Here is a 17,550-nt window from a genome sequence, read left to right on the forward strand (position 1 = left end):
AATAAACTAGCTGTCGATATGTGAGGAGTTTTCAGCGTGCCCAAGCCCAGAAAGCATTTCCCAACCCCGTAGCTTCTTATTAATTAAATTATTATTATTTAATATTAATAAACCCATTATTAATAAACTTATTAATTAAACTTATTATTAATCTCTGTTCATCAACCTGCTCTGGGATCCATCTGGCGCTTCACCCATTCCTCTGTGGTAAACCTCTTCACACAGCTGTCTTCCACATGCCAGGATTCGGGCTCTGCAGCAAACACTGCACAGCAGAATCTCTCCACTCTGAGCGCACACACATATGAACACATGGCTCCGGATTTGTGCACTTCAATGAATTTGCATGTGTACTTTATGTTCTCCTTCTTCTCACAGAAGTGAGTGACAGGCAGCTGTCTTATGCACTTTTCAATTTCACTTTCTAGAAGCACGAGATCGCTCTCCTCTGCTTTAAAACCAATAATTTTCTGGGTTTTACCATCCAAACCTATGAACAAATATCCCCCATCAGTGTTTGCAAATGCAGAAACAGTTTGAGGGAGAATCTCTAAAATCTCTTTTTTAGGAAAAATCTTTTCCTTGGGAGTCAATTTTACTTCAGCATGTATGGATTTAGTGAAACAGAATGTCTCTTCATAGGCAAGCCAGTCTCTGCTAAATAAGGCAAGACATTCATTTAGCAGTTCATTATGGACGTTTTCCCCAGGTGAGCTTGGTCTGGATCTGAGGAACTGCAGTGCAGCAGCTGATGTCAGTTCATCTGAGGATGAGATGCTTCTCTGGTACAAGTTGGTTTTCAAGGTGGTGATCCCTGGCCCTTTGTGATTCGGCTTCCATGGTTTCACAAAAGTGAAAAAGTAGTCTTTGTGCTGCATGACATCTAGATATTTATGAGGAAGTTGCAGGACCCCAAGCAAGGAATCTTCCAAATCCCGTCCTATTCCATCTCTGGTGAAGCTGTAGTTTTCATTTTTAATGTGAGCCTTGACCACACCCCCTCCAGAATTGAGCAGGGCACACACAGACTGTAAGATATTTTTGGCCTCTCTTCTTTTTTGTTGACTATCTTTCATTGAATTCCTATTCTTCTCTCCAAGTGTGATTTTTCCTACAGACAGAACCTGTTCAGCATAGTCCGTGTCCTGATCAACAGTGATGCTGCAGTCACTCTCTCTGCTTCCTTTCCTGCAAGACAGACAGAGCCATTACAGAAGGACCTGAGTAGTTAGAGCCAGCAGTACCAGAAAACACAACCAATTGAGCTGCTGTGCATGATCAAGTGAGAAGGTCAGATGTGATCTTTGTTTCCGGAGTGTTGGGGCAATTTTGATCTGACTACAATAATGGACACTCACTAAAGTTTCTGATTTGAGTTCATGACTGTATAGGATCCTCTTCTATTTTTAAATAAGAATCTTCATTGTGTATACACATCCTACATGTCACTGTGTTGTGTAAGGAACTTTAAAATATTTTTATCCTAATGTATTTTGTGTTTTATGTGTATGAGTGTTTTGTGTGCATATATGTCCATGTATTACTGAGATGCCTGATGCCACTGGAGGTCAGAAAAGATGTTGGATGCTTTGAGGCTGGAGATATGGGTGATTGTGGATCCTGATGTAAGTGCTGGGACTTGGGGCCTGTTCCTTTATAGGAGCAACAAGCTTCCTTACACTGTGAGCCAACACTGCGGCCCTACAGAAAGACAGTTTACTTAAAAGTATGCTGTACACTGAGTATGTTCTTCTGGCTATCTTATTTGCTGTCACCATCCCATCTGCCCTCTATGCTCCCTTAGATAATTTCAGACACACACACACACACACACACACACACACACGCGCGCACACAGTGTTTCTCAGATGGTTAATATACACACTCTAGGAACCACAGCTGAGAGGAAATGTAGGAGATTTGTCATTCTGCGGCTGGCTTGGTTCATTTCATCTGATTCTGTTCTATGGTACCATCCTCTCCCCCTTCTTCTTTTGTGGAAGTTGGGGTGACAGTCAGGGCTTTGCATTTGTCAGAAAAGCATTCCCCAGGAAGCCCAGCCCAGCCCCTCTCCTGCTTATCCTGGATGTTCTCAGTTCTCCATTCTCCAGCTTCCTCCTGGCGTGGCTCTATGCTCTAGAATCCTCATGTTCTCTTTTCATTCTCTTGGGACCTTTCCCCGAATCTCATGAAGTCATATTTGAGCTCTGTTCAGGAACACTCTCGAAGTCCTAGCATGTTCTCCATTTCTTCTGCCCGTCCTGATGCTGCTTTCCAGTTCTTCCCACTCTGACAAAAGCAACCAGGTTACAGACCGTGAATCCTACCTTCTTCCTGGCTTGGCATGCTGTCTTTTTTGATGAATGCCCCCTGGACCCTTGAGTTGAAAAGAGGGCTCTGTGAATGTCGGTGGATCCACATCTTTCACCAACTGTGGGGTGCTTCCAGCCATCTCTCCTTCAGATAACTTTTCAACTCTTTCTGACATCAGATTCTGGGGACAGAAACAATGAGGGTGTTAGTCTTCATGACAATGCTCCATACAGTTTTGCGTGGGGTGTGTTCTCTTGAGTTATGCTCAACTTTATGCTCCGTGAGCTTCAGGGTTTCATTGGTCTTTAACTTTACTGATTCTATTTTCTACCTAGCAATTCTGCTATTGACACTTACTGAATATTTCTTTTCAATTCAATTAGTGTGATCTTATACATCCTATTTGGTTCCTTTCTGCGATATTGAATGGCATGTGCAGAATTTAGCTCCCTACATTCTCAGCGCTTACTGAGGGTTTACTGAGCCATAAGGCAAAACGGAATCCATCACTGCAGAAAAGAGGGTGGAGCTGAGGATTATAGTATGTGACATGATTCAGAAAGATGAATCATGTGTGTTTACCCTCAGATGCAGAATACACCTTTTCAAAGGTATTAACATATGTGGTATTTTAAAATGTATTAACAGACAATGTGTTTGAGGTATTAATGTATGTGGGAAGAGGAACTGGAGTGGGAGGGGAAGAGAGAATAAAGGGGGTTCCCATGAACAAAGGATATCCTTTTTCTTAGGTTACAGTGAAAGGTGTATTCTGTAAAACTAATCTCAATTAATAGGAAAGAGGCTCACACAAATGGAAAAAAATCACTAACGAATCATCTTTCTCACAGTCTAACTTTCTGACTTTGGTGTTTTTAATCTACAACTTCCTTGCTGTTGTGACACTAGAGGGCACTAATACACAAAATGAGACCAAAGACAGCCATCTAAAACAGGGCCTTGATACATGTGGGAGAATTTCATAGACTTGGTTAATATCAAATAAACGCAGTGTCTGTCCACTGCTGTGCGGTAACCTGCATTGAACTCACTGCTTTCCTGGAACGAAGTTTGCATGAGTCACTCTGTGTGTCAGTGTTATGCAGGTAGATACACTTAGGACTCTTTTATGCAATGTAAAATTTTAACTCTATGAACACATTTAAGGTTGTTGTGTTGTATTGTTGTACTTAAAATTTTTTATTTGTATGAGTGTTTATCCTTTCTGTATGTTTGTGAACTACCTGTATGCCCGGTGCCTTTAGAGTCCAGAAGATGACTTTAAGATATCTGATTTCAAGTTAAAAATGGTTGTGAGCTGCCCTTTGGATGCTAGAAATAGAATCCATCCAGGTCACATAGAAGCTCAGCCAGCTTCTGAATTGCTGACTTATCTAAGCAGCCTTTGTCTGTCTGTCTACCTTCTCCTCTGCTCTCCTCCCCTCTGCTTTCTACTTTTTTCTTTCGTTCTCTTTTTACTAACAGAAATGCTGTGCACTCAGAGTGCAGAATGCACCTATGAAATATGTACATATCACGGGATGATTAAATTAAGTTAATTGACATATGCGTTGCTTTATACAAAAATGATACAAGTTGGTATATTTCTGTAAAGAACACAAAACATCCTCTTCTGCAGCTAGGTCTGGTAATGCATCCCAGCTACCCAGGAACTACCTGAGGCAAAAAAGATCACAAGTTCAAAGCCAGCCTGGAATGGAGTGAGTTCCACGTCAGCTTGAGCAATTTAGCAAAACTTGTTCTCCAAATATCAAGTAAGCAGAGGAACAAAGAGAGTTCACAAGCAGAGCCCTGGCCAGCATGTCGCTGACTCCTGGTTCTGCCCTCAGCACACAAATGTGAGTCTAACTTGGTAGCTTTCAATAGGAGAACACCCTGTTTGCTGTACGCACTCCGTTCTACCAAGGCTTCTCTTAGATGGCACACATTGTATAGCCCTTCAGTAACAGCTCCCAACAAGCAAGCCCCACTTCCTGCTCACTGCCATCCTAACATCTACTCATATCAAATCAGGTTCTTTACATTCCATATATATATATGACTTCTTACAGGGTGTGCCTGTCTTCTGTGCCTGCTTACCTACTTAAAATAATGTCATTCAGGTTCATCCATGTGTTCACAAACAACTCTCTCTCCTTCCTTCCAAGTGTCCATGAGTGTTCAGTGTGCATGTACTACATCTTCTGTATCCCTTATCCATCTGTGTATCTTAGGCTGATTTCATACTTTGAGTTTTTCCAAAATGCAGCAACAGCCAGGGACTCTGGCTGTCTCTCTGGCATAATGATGTCATTATCCTTGGACATATCTAGTAGTGTTTCTCACTTATTGAGGAGCCACTATGGTTTCCAAAACATCCACTCTAATTCATCCTCTTCCACCCCTGTTGTGCAGTGATCCAGTTATGCCACATCTGTGACTTCAGGCATCGTTCATCTTTTTGATACCAGTTTTTAGGAGCAGGAGTTGGAGAGATGGTGCCATGGTGAAGAGCACCTGCTACTCTTGCAAAAGTCGCAAACTACACTCATGCACAGGAAATAAGATGAGTCTTAAAAACACACGGTCATGATATTGAAGATATAGCTCAGTAGTAATGAGCACTGGCTGTCTGGAGGATGCAGATACAATTCCCAACACGCACATGATAGCTCACAGGGTCTGCAACTCCAGTTCCAGGTGATTGGTCACCCTCTTATCTATCTCTGTGAGCACCAGGCACACACACAGTGCACATTCATACATGCAGAAAAGACATCCACACCAATGAAATAATTGAAACATTTAGTAGTAAACTAATCATTATGATAAGACTGAGTCATATTTAACTGGGCTTCTTGTATCTTCTCCATGGTTAGTGACATTAAAATTTTTGTCAAATGCCTCTTGGCCCTTTGTAAATCTAGTTGAAAGGTCCCGCTAGACTCTATGCAGCTGTGGATTTTTCAACAGATCAGGAGATGGGCCTTCTTACCTATCAACACCCCAACTGTAGGATCTGAAATCCCTTTAGTCCATCTGTAGTTGAATTGTATCTGTACAAATCTAATTTCCTTCCTCTCTGTGTTGAGGTCTCTCTTCACTTTTCTCTTATAGGGTCCCATTTCTAAGATGATGGGGCATCCTGGCAGGGCTCTGGAGATCTACACAAACCTCTGCTTCCCCTGCCTCACTAGCTAGGCTTAGACCAGGCATGATTTGGCAGTGCCCGAGCTACTGTAACTAGACTCCATCTCTGTGGAGCTATGAGTTAAACCAAGGTCTGAGGAACTCTGTTATTGTCCAAGCTTAATTAAGCACCCCTCAGCTCTCCCCCTCCAGCAGTCAGAGGAAAGCATTTGCTCTCACCCTAACTCCACAGCAGCCTGTACATTCCTAGAAGAGCCCTACAGAAATGCCAAAGAGACAAAGCATTAGAAGGGACAGAAGGTTTCTTAGGCTTTACATGAGACAGTGGGCTGAGCCATCAATCTCCTATTGATCCCAGAACAATAGATTGGGCATGCTATTGGAGTGGGGATAGAAAGAAATTGGGGTTGCAGGTTGCTGATAGGAACCTGGCTCACTTTACCTTGTCCTGGAATCTGAGTTGTGTGACGTCCATGGTGTTAAAAAGAGGGAACTTCAGGTTGTGTGTCCTCCTTTAAAGTAGGAGTCCTGCAAGGACAACATTTCCTTCATTACTGAATTGGTTTCTCCTCGATAAATTGTTAATCTTTATGCGTTCTGGTTGTAGGTTGCGTTATTTTCTGCTTGTGTGTTTTGTTTTTAATGTTTCTATAGAGGAGATAACGTGCTTACGTTCCTCCCTCTTCCTTCTCTCTCTGCCCAGGGTTAACTGAATTCTGGCCTGCAACCACGTTGCCACTTCAGCATCCCAAGCACCGGGAGTGTAGGCACACGCCATCACACTGGTGTCATGTCTAGGACAGAATTCACTCTGTTAATACTTGACTTAAGAGTCTGTGCATGGGATGTTCTTCCAAGTATCCTTGCTGAAAGATGCTGGTGTCAAGTTCACAGCAGTTTCCTGAAATGGGTGGGAAGTGCTGGCTTCAGCTCAGACACAAGCTCTGCCCTGAGTTGTGGACCTTTCTGAAGTGAACCACTGTACAGCACACACAGGAAACTGCAACGGAAGGACTTAGCATTTCACTGACATGAAGATATATCTTCACCCATGGGCAGAGTTCATCATGGTCTGCCATGCTGGCAGAAACTGGAGTAGAGTTTGCTGTCTTGTTTCACCAGGCTACCACATCTCTCATTTATAATTCATTTATAAAGTAATGATCAGCAGCTTCTATAAACCCCCATGAGCTGTGGTGTTTTAAAAACGGGTGTTTTGCCTCAAGTATGTCTGTATACCACACCTGTGCCTTGGTTCAATGGGTTTCTGGAGAGGAATTCCCTGGAACTAAGATAGGGATGTTTGTGACCTACTATGTAAGTACTGGGAACCACACACCCACACCCTCTATAAAAGCAACAAGTACTCTGAACCTGCACCATCCCTACAGTCCCTGTAAACTGCTGCATACTTTCATACTGAGTATTTGTGTAATAGTGCTTAGTAAGGTCACAGCATCTGGGATTAGAGAAGACATCAGAATGGATACTATAATGTATTTGCCAAACAGGGCTCATCCTGACTGGCATTTGGGAAATCTACTGATTTTTTAAATGTATTAACATTTTATTTCTTATTTTTCTTTGCAATTTATGATATATGTTCTTGCTATGTTGAACCTGCTAGGTAGAGCAGGCTGGCCTCTACTGTACAGAGATGTACGAGGGCATCCTGAGTGTTGTAAAGGCACATACCACCCCTCCTGACTAGAGCTGGTGATTTTCATTAATTGAATTAACAACAACAAGAAGAAATTTAAAAAAAATTAAGGGCAGCAGCGGCGGTGGCGTCAGCAGTGGCAGCTGGTCCAGTGGAAGGGCTATCAGCAGTGGAACCAAGGTGACAGGGTCCAGGCAGGCCTTGTGCCTGCTACCACTGACTTTCACTGGCCACCCGGGCTGCAAGCAGCAGCAGATTTACAGTGCCTTTCACCCCACAGAAGCTACATCAGGACTCTGCCTCCTGCCAGTCAGTTACGAGAGTCTCTCCGCCATCTTGGATCTCAGGCACCAGAGAAATCAGACAGACTGAGGTACGCAAATATAACCCAAGGCCAACATCACGGGGTTCTAAGCCCGGCAGGCATTGGCCTGCACCCAGGAAAGCAGAAACTAAACAGGGACACAATAAAACTAATTGAAGCTTTGGACCAATTGGACTTGACTGATATTTATAGAACATTTCACCCTAAAACAAAAGAATATACCTTTTTCACAACACCTCATGGTACCTTCTCCAAAATCGACCATATAATTGGTCACAAGACAAACCTCAACAAATATAAAAAGATCAAACTAATCCCATGCCTCCTATCAGATCACTATGGAGTAAGAGTGGTCTTCAATGGCAACAAAAACAAGAGAAAGCCCACATACACATGGAGGCTGAGCAATAATCTACTCAATGACAGCTTGGCCAAAGATGAAATAAAGAAAGAAATCAGAGACTTTTTAGAATTTAATGAAAATGCAACATACCCAAATCTTTGGGACACAATGAAAGCAGTGCTAAGAGGAAAACTCATAGCCCTGAGTGCCTCCAAAAAGAAAATGGAGAGTGCATACACTAGCAGCTTAACGACACACCTGAAAGCCCTGGAACAAAAAGAAGCCAATTCACCCAGGAGGAGTAGAAGACAGGAAATCATCAAACTCAGGGCTGAAATTAGTCAAGTAGAAACAAAGAGAACCATACAAAGAATCAACGAATCCAGGAGCTGGTTTTTTGAGAAAGCCAACAAGATAGATAAACCATTAGCCAGACTGACCAAAGGGCAGAGAGAAAGTATCCAAATTAACAAAATTAGAAATGAAAAGGGGGATATAACAACAGAAACTGAGGAAATTAAAAAAATCATCAGATCCTACTACAAAAGCCTATACTCAACACAACTGGAAAATCTGGAGGAAATGGACAATTTCCTAGACAGATACCAAATACCAAAATTAAATCAGGACCAAATAGATCATCTAAACAGTCCCATAACCCCTAAAGAAATAGAAGGGGTCATAGAAAGCCTTCCAACCAAAAAAAGTACAGGACCAGATGGCTTCAGTGCGGAATTCTATCAGACCTTCAAAGAAGACCTAACACAAATACTCTTCAAACTATTCCACAACATAGAAGGAACACTACCCAATTCCTTCTATGAAGCCACAATTCCGCTGATACCAAAACCACACAAAGATCCTACAAAGAAAGAGAATTTCAGGCCAATTTCCCTTATGAATATCAATGCAAAAATACTCAATAAAATTCTTGCCCACTGAATCCAAGAACACATCAAAACCATCATCCACCATGATCAAGTAGGCTTCATCCCAGAGATGCAGGGATGTTTCAATATACGAAAATCCATCAATGCCATCCATTACATAAACAAACTAGAAGAAAAAACCCACATGATCATTTCATTAGATGCTGAAAAAGCATTAGACAAAATTCAGCATCCTTTCATGCTAAAAGTCTTGGAAATAACAGTAATTCAGGGCCCATATCTAAATATAGTAAAAGCAATATACAGCAAACCGGTAGCCAACATCAAACTAAATGGAGAGAAACTTGAAGCAATCCCACTAAAATCAGGGACTAGACAAGGCTGCCCCCTCTCTCCATATCTTTTCAGTATAGTTCTTGAAGTCCTAGCTAGAGCAATTAGACAACATAAGGAGGTCAAAGGGATACAAATTGGAAAGGAAGAAGTCAAACTATCACTATTTGCAGATGATATGATAATATACTTAAGTGATCCAAAAAACTACCAGAGTACTCCTACAGCTGATAAACAACTTCAGCAAAGTGGCTGGTTACAAAATCAACTCAAGCAAACCAGTAGCCTTTATATACTCAAAGGATAAGCAGCCTGAGAAAGAAATTAGGGAAATGACACCCTTCACAATAGCCACAAACAGCATAAAGTATCTTGGGGTGACTAACCAAACAAGTGAAAGACCTATACAACAAGAACTTCAGATCTCTGAAGAAGGAAATGGAAGAAGACTTCAGAAAATGGAAAAGTCTTCCATGCTCATGGATTGGCAGGATTAATAGAGTTAAAATGGCCATCTTGCCAAAAGCAATCTATAGATTCAACGCAATCCCCATCAAAAATCCCAGCTCAATTCTTCATAGAGTTAGAAAGAGCAATTCTCAAATTCATCTGGAATAACAAAAAACTCAGGATAGCTAAAATTATTCTCAACAGTAAAAGAACTTCTGGGGGAATCAGTATCCCAGACCTCAAATATTACTACAGAGCAATAGTGATAAAAACTGCATGGTATTGGTACAATGTCAGGCCAGTGGGTCAATGGAATAGGATTGAAGACCCAGAAATGAACCCACACACCTATGGTCACTTGGAGCTGAAACATCCAGTGGAAAAAAAAGATAGCTTTTTCAACAAATGGTGCTGGTTCAATTGGAGGTCAGCATGCAGAAGAATGAGAATTAATCCATTCTTATCTCCTTGTACTAAGCTCAACTCCAAGTGGATCAAGGACCTCCACATAAAACCCGACACACTGAAACTAATAGAAAAGAAACTGGGAAAGACCCTTGAGGACATGGCACAGGGGAAAAGTTCCTGAACAGAACACCAGTAGCTTATGCTCTAAGAACAAGAATTGACAAATGGGACCTCATTAAATTACAAAGTTTCTGCAAGGCAAAAGAAACTGTCAAAAGGACAAAATGTTATCCGACAGATTGGGAAAGGATCTTCACCAACCCTAAATCCGACAGAGGGCTAATATCTAATATATACAAAGAACTCAAGAAGGTAGGCACCAGAGAACCAAATAACCCTATTAAAAAGTGGGGTACACAGCTAAACAAATAATTTTCCCATGAAGAATGTCGGATGGCTGAGAAGCACCTTAAGAAATGTTCAACATCTTTAGTCATTAGGGAAATGCAAATCAAAACAACCCTGAGATTTCACCTCACACCAGTCAGAATGGCTAAGGTTAAAAACTCAGGAGACAGCAGGTGTTGGCAAGGATGTGGAGAAAGAGGAACACTCCTCCACTGCTGGAGGGATCACAAGATGGTGCAACCACTTTGGAAATCAGTCTGGCAGTTCCTCAGAAATCTGGGCATGACACTTCCGGAGATCCCTGCTATACCACTCCTGGGCATATACCCAGAGGATTCCCTGGCATGCAATAAAGACACATGCTCCACTATGTTCATAGCAGTCCTACTTGTAATAGCCAGAAGCTGGAAAGAACCCAGGTGTACCTCAACAGAAGAATGGATACAAAAATTGTAGTATATTTACACAATGGAGTACTAATCAGCCATCGGAAACAATGAATTCATGAAATTCTTAGACAAATGGATGGATCTGGAGATCATCATACTAAGTGAAGCAACCCAGTCTCAAAAGATCAATCATGGTATGCACTAACTGATAAGTAGATATTAGCCTAGAAATATGGAATACCCAAGACATAATCCACATATTAATTGATGTATAAGAAGAACAGAGGAGTAGTCCCTTGTTCTGGAAAGACTCAGTGCAGCAGTATAGCTGAATACCAGAACAGAGAAGTGGGAAGGGTTGGATAGGGGAATAGGGAGAGGGAAGTGGGCTTATGGGACTTTCAGGAAGTGGGGAGCCAGAAAAGAGGAAATCATTTGAAATGTAAATACAAAATATATCGAATAACAAAAGCAGTGAAAAATAAAAGCAAGGGAGACCCCAGAGCCCATCAAATTCCAAGGCTGAAGTCAAGCTCAGTGACCTCCTGGCTCCATGGGTCTACTAGGTAGTTCCTCCTCTCAGACTGTAGCACTGACTCTGGGGGGAATCTCTCAGAAGGAAACGCAGGGTACCTGTCAGCTACCTCAGGCAGAAAAGGAGATGACATTCAGATGTCCCTATTCTGCCCCAAATGCAGGTCGATAAGACAGCACAGAAAGAGGGGACAGGAAGGATCTGTTTCTTGGGGGAACAAATCAAAAGGCAAACCAAACAGCCCAACTCTAGATCATTCTGTCTCTCCTGGGTTGGTGCTCTGTACTTCTCTTGGGAAAGGGAAGTGCTCACCCTCTGGATTGTAAACTTGCACAGAAACTTCTTTCTGGCCCTAGAGTGCAGGCTGTGTCCTTTCCAGAGCCATGTTTTCTCAATGTTCAACAGGGCCAGGTCTCTAAGAGGATAGGGAACCCACAAGGGACTCTGGAGATTCACACAAGCATGCCAAACATACACCACTCAGACCTGCCTCTTCCTCCCTCACTAGTCAGCCTCAGAAAGCATCATGGCCTCAAGCCCAGCAACTTTCAGCCCTCCCTCCATCTCAAAGGGGAAGCCATTTTCTCTCACCACAAGCTTTCAGAGTCCCCAAGTGCTCAGCAGCTGGTGCTTTGAGGGAATAGCTTTGGAGATGCCAAGGAGCCAATATTTCTAGAAAGAAAAAAAGCAGGCAGAGTTAATCTGAGAGGGAAGGTTTGTGCTGACAACTGCTACCCTATATCCTCCCAGAGCCAGTAAGTGGACAGGACCTGACATCGGGTGGGGACATCCCGAAAGAGAGAAAAAGAAAGAGAAAGACATCAGGGCTGAGTATGTCACAGGGACCTGGCTCACTTACTCTGTGTCTTGGGAGCTGTGTTCCCCGAAGCTCAGCGCACTGGTAGGCTTCCAGCCTTTCCCTTGTCCAGAGAGGCAGGACAGGTGATCAGAGCTCACCTGTGGAGGGAGAGCAACTGACTCTGTGGAGCAGATATTGCCACTCTGCCTTAAGCCTCGCCTTTCTTTGCTACTTTTATAAGTTAAACTGCGTAATCACTCTAAGACTTTGAGCATTTCGTCACTCCAGGAAGTGTAAAAGGAAACTTAGATGCTTCGTGCAATTGTTTCTCGAAATGACAACAAGAACAACAAATTAAAAAAAAAAATGAAAAGAAGCAAAGTCAGGTAAAACTACCTGGAAATCTCAGTGCACAGGTGGAAGAGCAGGTAGGGGAGTGGGAGAGGCTCAGGGAAATTTGCTCATACATAATAAATACCTGTATGGAAGCTTTCAGATTTAAATAAAAATGAAGTTCCTGTGTCCTGACACTGCTATGTGGTCTCTGTCATTCTTTCCCTCTTAGCCCCGCCCATTCAGGACCTCCCGAATCAGGCTGTGTCCTAGGCCAGCAGCCCTGGTGCACTCAGTACATGGATAGCAGACAGAAATCACATCTCACACCAAGTGGAAAAGGACAACCCTCACGCCTGTGGGAAACTTCAAAGTCAATGATGCTACATTGCAGTCCCCTTTACAGGAGCTGTGGGCTAGCCTGGAACACTGGCCATCTCAGTTCAAGACCTCAGCTAAGGAATTTGTTCATATCTAGTACTTTGCACAGAGCATGGGCATAGAGCTTAAAAGCATGGGGGTGGAGCAGGGACGCGGTGGCAGTGGCAGCGACAGCGGCAGCTTGTCCAGCGGAGAAAGCCACCACCAGTGGAATCAAGGCGACAGGGTCCAGGCAGGTACTGTGCCCGCTACCACTGGCCACGGCCAGTCAGCTGAGCTGCGAGCGGTGGTGGAGTTACAGCGCTTTTCACCGCACTGAAGCCACATCAATCTCTGTCTCCCGCCAGCCAGTTCTGAGAGGCTCTCCACCATCTCGGCTCCAGGAAGCCAGAGAGATCTGACAGCCCCAGGTACACTGACATAGTCCGAGGCTACCATCGCTTGGGTCTAAGCCTGATAGGCGTTGGCCTGCAACCAGGCCCTGGGCTGCTTGGTGGGCCATCTGTGTGCCAACCCGGCCAGGACGTTCTTTACCCAGAGGACTGTCCCAGCACTTGCAGGGGGCACGTGCACCCCCATCTTGGCTACGGGATGCCAGAGAGCTCTAACAGACAAAGCCAGCCAGCAGACTTAGCCTGAGGCGAACATCACTTGGGTCTAAGCCTGAAAGGTGTTGGTCTGCACCCAGGCTCTGGGCAGCTCGGTGTGCCACCTGTGTGCCAACCCAGCCAGGAGGTTGTCTGCCCAGTAGAGTGCCCAGCACTTGTAGGGGCGCGGCACCATCTTGGTTACCGGACAGAACCAGTTAGCAGACAGAGCCCAAGGCGAACATTGCTCAGACCTAAGCCTGTCAGGCCTTTGCCTGGACTCACGGCCTGAGAAGTTAGACTAGCCGTGTGTGTACCAACCCGGTTGGGGGATCGGCTGCCTGGCAGAGTGTTCAGCACTCGGAAAAGGTCCCCATAGTATCCACCATCATCACTCCCTGAAGGAGCTAACGGGCATCATCTGGTTCACAGAAACAACCTGGGGCAAGGCACACTAGGGCTCCAAGGGCACCCAAGAGGAGGGCAACACATCAGCAAGCTATGTCAGAGGAAACCGAGCCATCCAGTGTTGCGGAAATAGCCTTACAGTCTCACAGGCGGTTCAAACCCCAGCCAGTGACAAGACCAACTAATTCCAGAGATAACAAGATGGCAAAAGGCAAACATAGGAAAGCTACTAACAGAAATCTAGGCAATATGAACCCAACTCTCCAAAATCAACAAGTTCTGGATACCCCAACACACCAGAAAAACAAGATTTGGATTAAAAACACTGCTAGAGGAACAGAAAAAGCACATAAATGAGTCTCTTAAAGAAATACAGGGGAACATGAATAAGTTAGAAACCCGTATAAAGGAAACACAAAAATCACTTAAAGAAATTCAGGAGAATAGGGCTAAAGAGATAGAAACCAATAAAGAAGAAAAGCAAAAAAAAAAAAAAAAAAAAAAAAAAAAAAAAAAAAAAAAAAAAAAAAAAAAAAAACCAAAAACAAAACCAAAACAAAAATAAAAACAAAAACAAAAAACAAAAAAAAAAAACAAAAACAAAAACAAAAAAAAAACAAAAGTACCACAACTTAAAAAAATGCAAGAGAAAGTGAGTCAAATGGCAGAAGTCATAAAAGAGGAAACACAAAAAACTCTTAAAGAATTAAATGAAAACACAAACAAACAAAAGAAGGAACTGAACAAAACCATCCTGGATCTAAAAACAGAAGTAGAAACAACTAAAAAATCACAAAGGGAGACAACTTTGGAGATGGAAAACCATGAGAAGAAATCAGGGGCCAGAGATGTAAATATCAACAACAGAATACAAGAGATGGAAGAAAGAATCTCAGATGCTGAAGATACCATAGAAACCATTGACTCAACAGTCAAAGAAAATGCAAAATGCAAAAAGCGTGTAACCCAGAACATCCAGGAAATCCAGGACACAATGAGAAGACTAAACCTAAGGAGTATAGGTATAGATGAGAGTGAAGATTTACAACTGAAAGGGCCAGCAAATATCTTCAACAAAATTATAGAAGAAAACTCCCCTAACCTAAAGAGAGAGATGCCCATGAATATATAAGGAGCCTACAGAACTCCAAACAGACTGGACCAGAGCAGAAATACCTCCCGTTACATAATAATCAAAACCCCAAATGTACTAAACAAAGAAAGAATATTGAAGGCAGTAAGAGAAAAAGACCAAGTAACATATAAAGGAAGACCTATCAGAATTACACCAGACTTCTCACCAGAGACCATGAAAGCTAGAAAATCCTGGGCAAATCTCATGCAGACTCTAAGAGAACACAAATGTCAGCCAAGACTACTATACCCAGCAAAACTCTCTCACCATAGATGGAGAAACCAAGATATTTATTCCATGGCAAAACCAAATTTACACAATAACTTTCCACAAACCCAGCCCTACAAAGAATAACATGAGGAAAACTCCAATACAAGGAGGGAAACTACACCCTGGAAAAAACAAGATAGTACCTTCTTTCATCAAACCCAAAAGAAGATAACCACTCAAATATAAAAATAATATCAAAAATGACAGGAAGTAATAATCACTATTCCTTAATTTCTCTTAACATCAATGGACTCAATTCCCCAAATAAAAAGACATAGACTAACAGACTGGATAAGGAAACAGGGCCCTACATTTTGCTGCATACAGGAAACACACCTCAGTGTCAAAGACAAAAGCTACCTTAGAGTAAAAGGCTGGAAGACAATTTTACAAGCCAACGGTCTCAGGAAACGAGCAAGAATAGCCATTCTAATATCAGATAAAATTGACTTTCAACCAAATGTCATCAAAAGAGACTTGGAAGGACAGTTCTTGCTGATCAAAGAAAAAATCCACCAAGAAGAACTCTCAATTCTGAACATCTATGCGCCAAATGCAAGGGCACCCCCATTCATCAAAGAAACTTTCCTAAAGCTCAAAGCACACATTGACCTAACACAATAATTGTGGCTGACTTCAACACCCCACTCTCCTCAATGGACTGATCAGGAAAACAGAAACTAAACAGGGAGACAGTGAAACAAATTGAAGCGTGGACCAATTGGATTTAACAGATATATAAAGAACTTTTCATCCCAAAGCAAAAGAATATACCTTTTTCTCAGCACCTCATAGTACCTTCTCCAAAATCGATCATATAGTTGGTCACAAGACAGACTTCAACAAATATAAGAAGATCAAAATAATCCCATGCCTCCCATCAGATCACTATGGAGTAAAAGTGGTCTTCAATAACAACAAAAACAACAGAAAGCCCACATGGAAACTGAACAATACTCTACTCAATGATACCTTGGTCAAGGAAGAAATAAAGAAAGAAATCAAAGACTATTTAGAATTTAACGAAAATGAAGACACAACATACCCAAGTTTATGGGACACAATGAAAGCAGTGCTAAGAAGAAAACTCATAGCTTTGAGTGCCTCCAAAAAGAAATTGGAGAGAGCATACACTAGAAGCTTAATGGTATAACTGAAAGCCCTGGAACAAAAAGAAGCTAATTCACCCAGGAGGAGAAGAAGACAGGAAATCATCAAACTCAGAGCTGAAATCAATCAAGTAGAAACTAAGAGAACCATACAAAAGTCAATAAAACCAGGTGCTGGTTCTTTGAAAAAATCAACAAGATAAATAAATCCTTAGCCAGACTAACCAAAGGGCACAGAGACAGTATCAAAATTAACAAAATTAGAAATGAAAAGGGAGATATAACAACAGAAACTGAGGAAATTCAAAAAATTATCAGATCCTACTACAAAAGCCTGTACTCAACACAACTGGAGAATTTGGAGGAAATGGACAATTTCTTAGACAGATACCAAATACCAAAATTAAATCAGGATCAAATAGATCATCTAAACAGACCCATAACCCCTAAAGAAATAGAAGGGGTCATAGAAAGCCTTCCAATCAAAAAAAAGCACAGGACCAGATGGTTTTATTTTGGAATTCTATCAGACCTTCAAAGAAGACTTAATACCCACACTCTTCAAACTATTCCACCAAATAGAAACAGAAGGAACACTACCCAACTCCTTCTATGAAGCCACAATTACGCTGATACCAAAACCACACAAAGATCCAACAAAGAAAGAATTTCAGGCCAATATCCCTTATGAATATCAATGCAAAAATACTCAATAAAATTCTTGCCCACTGAATCCAAGAACACATCAAAACCATCATCCACCATGATCAAGTAGGCTTCATCCCAGGGATGCAGGGATGTTTCAATATACGAAAATCCATCAATGCCATCCATTACATAAACAAACTAGAAGAAAAAAACCCACATGATCATTTCATTAGATGCTGAAAAAGCATTAGACAAAATTCAGCATCCTTTCATGCTAAAAGTCTTGGAAAGAACAGTAATTCAAGGCCCATATCTAAATATAGTAAAAGCAATATACAGCAAACCGGTAGCCAACATCAAACTAAATGGAGAGAAACTTGAAGCAATCCCACTAAAATCAGGGACTAGACAAGGCTGCCCCCTCTCTCCATATCTTTTCAATATAGTTCTTGAAGTCCTAGCTAGAGCAATTAGACAACATAAGGAGGTCAAGGGGATACAAATTGGAAAGGAAGAAGTCAAACTATCACTATTTGTAGATGATATGATAATATACTTAAGTGACCCAAAAAAACTCTACTAGAGAACTCCTACAGCTGATAAACAACTTCAGCAAAGTGGCTGGTTACAAAATCAACTCAAGGAAATCAGTAGTCTTTCTATACTCAAAGGATAA

The 17,550-nt window shown here is 42.1% G+C and overlaps 2 protein-coding genes across 4 annotated transcripts in view; both read right to left on the minus strand.

Moving 5' to 3' along the window:
- Nucleotides 1-17,550, minus strand: part of LOC127693540 (ribonuclease SLFN12-like) — a 200,824-nt gene that overhangs the window by 155,541 nt on the left and 27,733 nt on the right. The window lies entirely within an intron of this gene.
- The window catches only part of Slfn12 (schlafen family member 12), a 31,106-nt gene that overhangs the window by 2,759 nt on the left and 10,797 nt on the right, over nt 1-17,550 (minus strand). Inside the window, exons 3-6 of the mRNA XM_052194471.1 lie at nt 11,796-11,876; nt 5,906-5,991; nt 2,328-2,494; nt 167-1,188 (exon numbers count right to left, since the gene is read on the minus strand). Coding sequence (XP_052050431.1) covers nt 167-1,188; nt 2,328-2,494; nt 5,906-5,938 — 1,222 coding nt within the window. The 5' untranslated portion in view covers nt 5,939-5,991; nt 11,796-11,876. The remainder of the gene's footprint in view (nt 1-166; nt 1,189-2,327; nt 2,495-5,905; nt 5,992-11,795; nt 11,877-17,550) is intronic.

Source organism: Apodemus sylvaticus, chromosome 10 (assembly GCF_947179515.1).
Source record: "Apodemus sylvaticus chromosome 10, mApoSyl1.1, whole genome shotgun sequence".
Lineage (NCBI taxonomy): Eukaryota > Metazoa > Chordata > Mammalia > Rodentia > Muridae > Apodemus > Apodemus sylvaticus.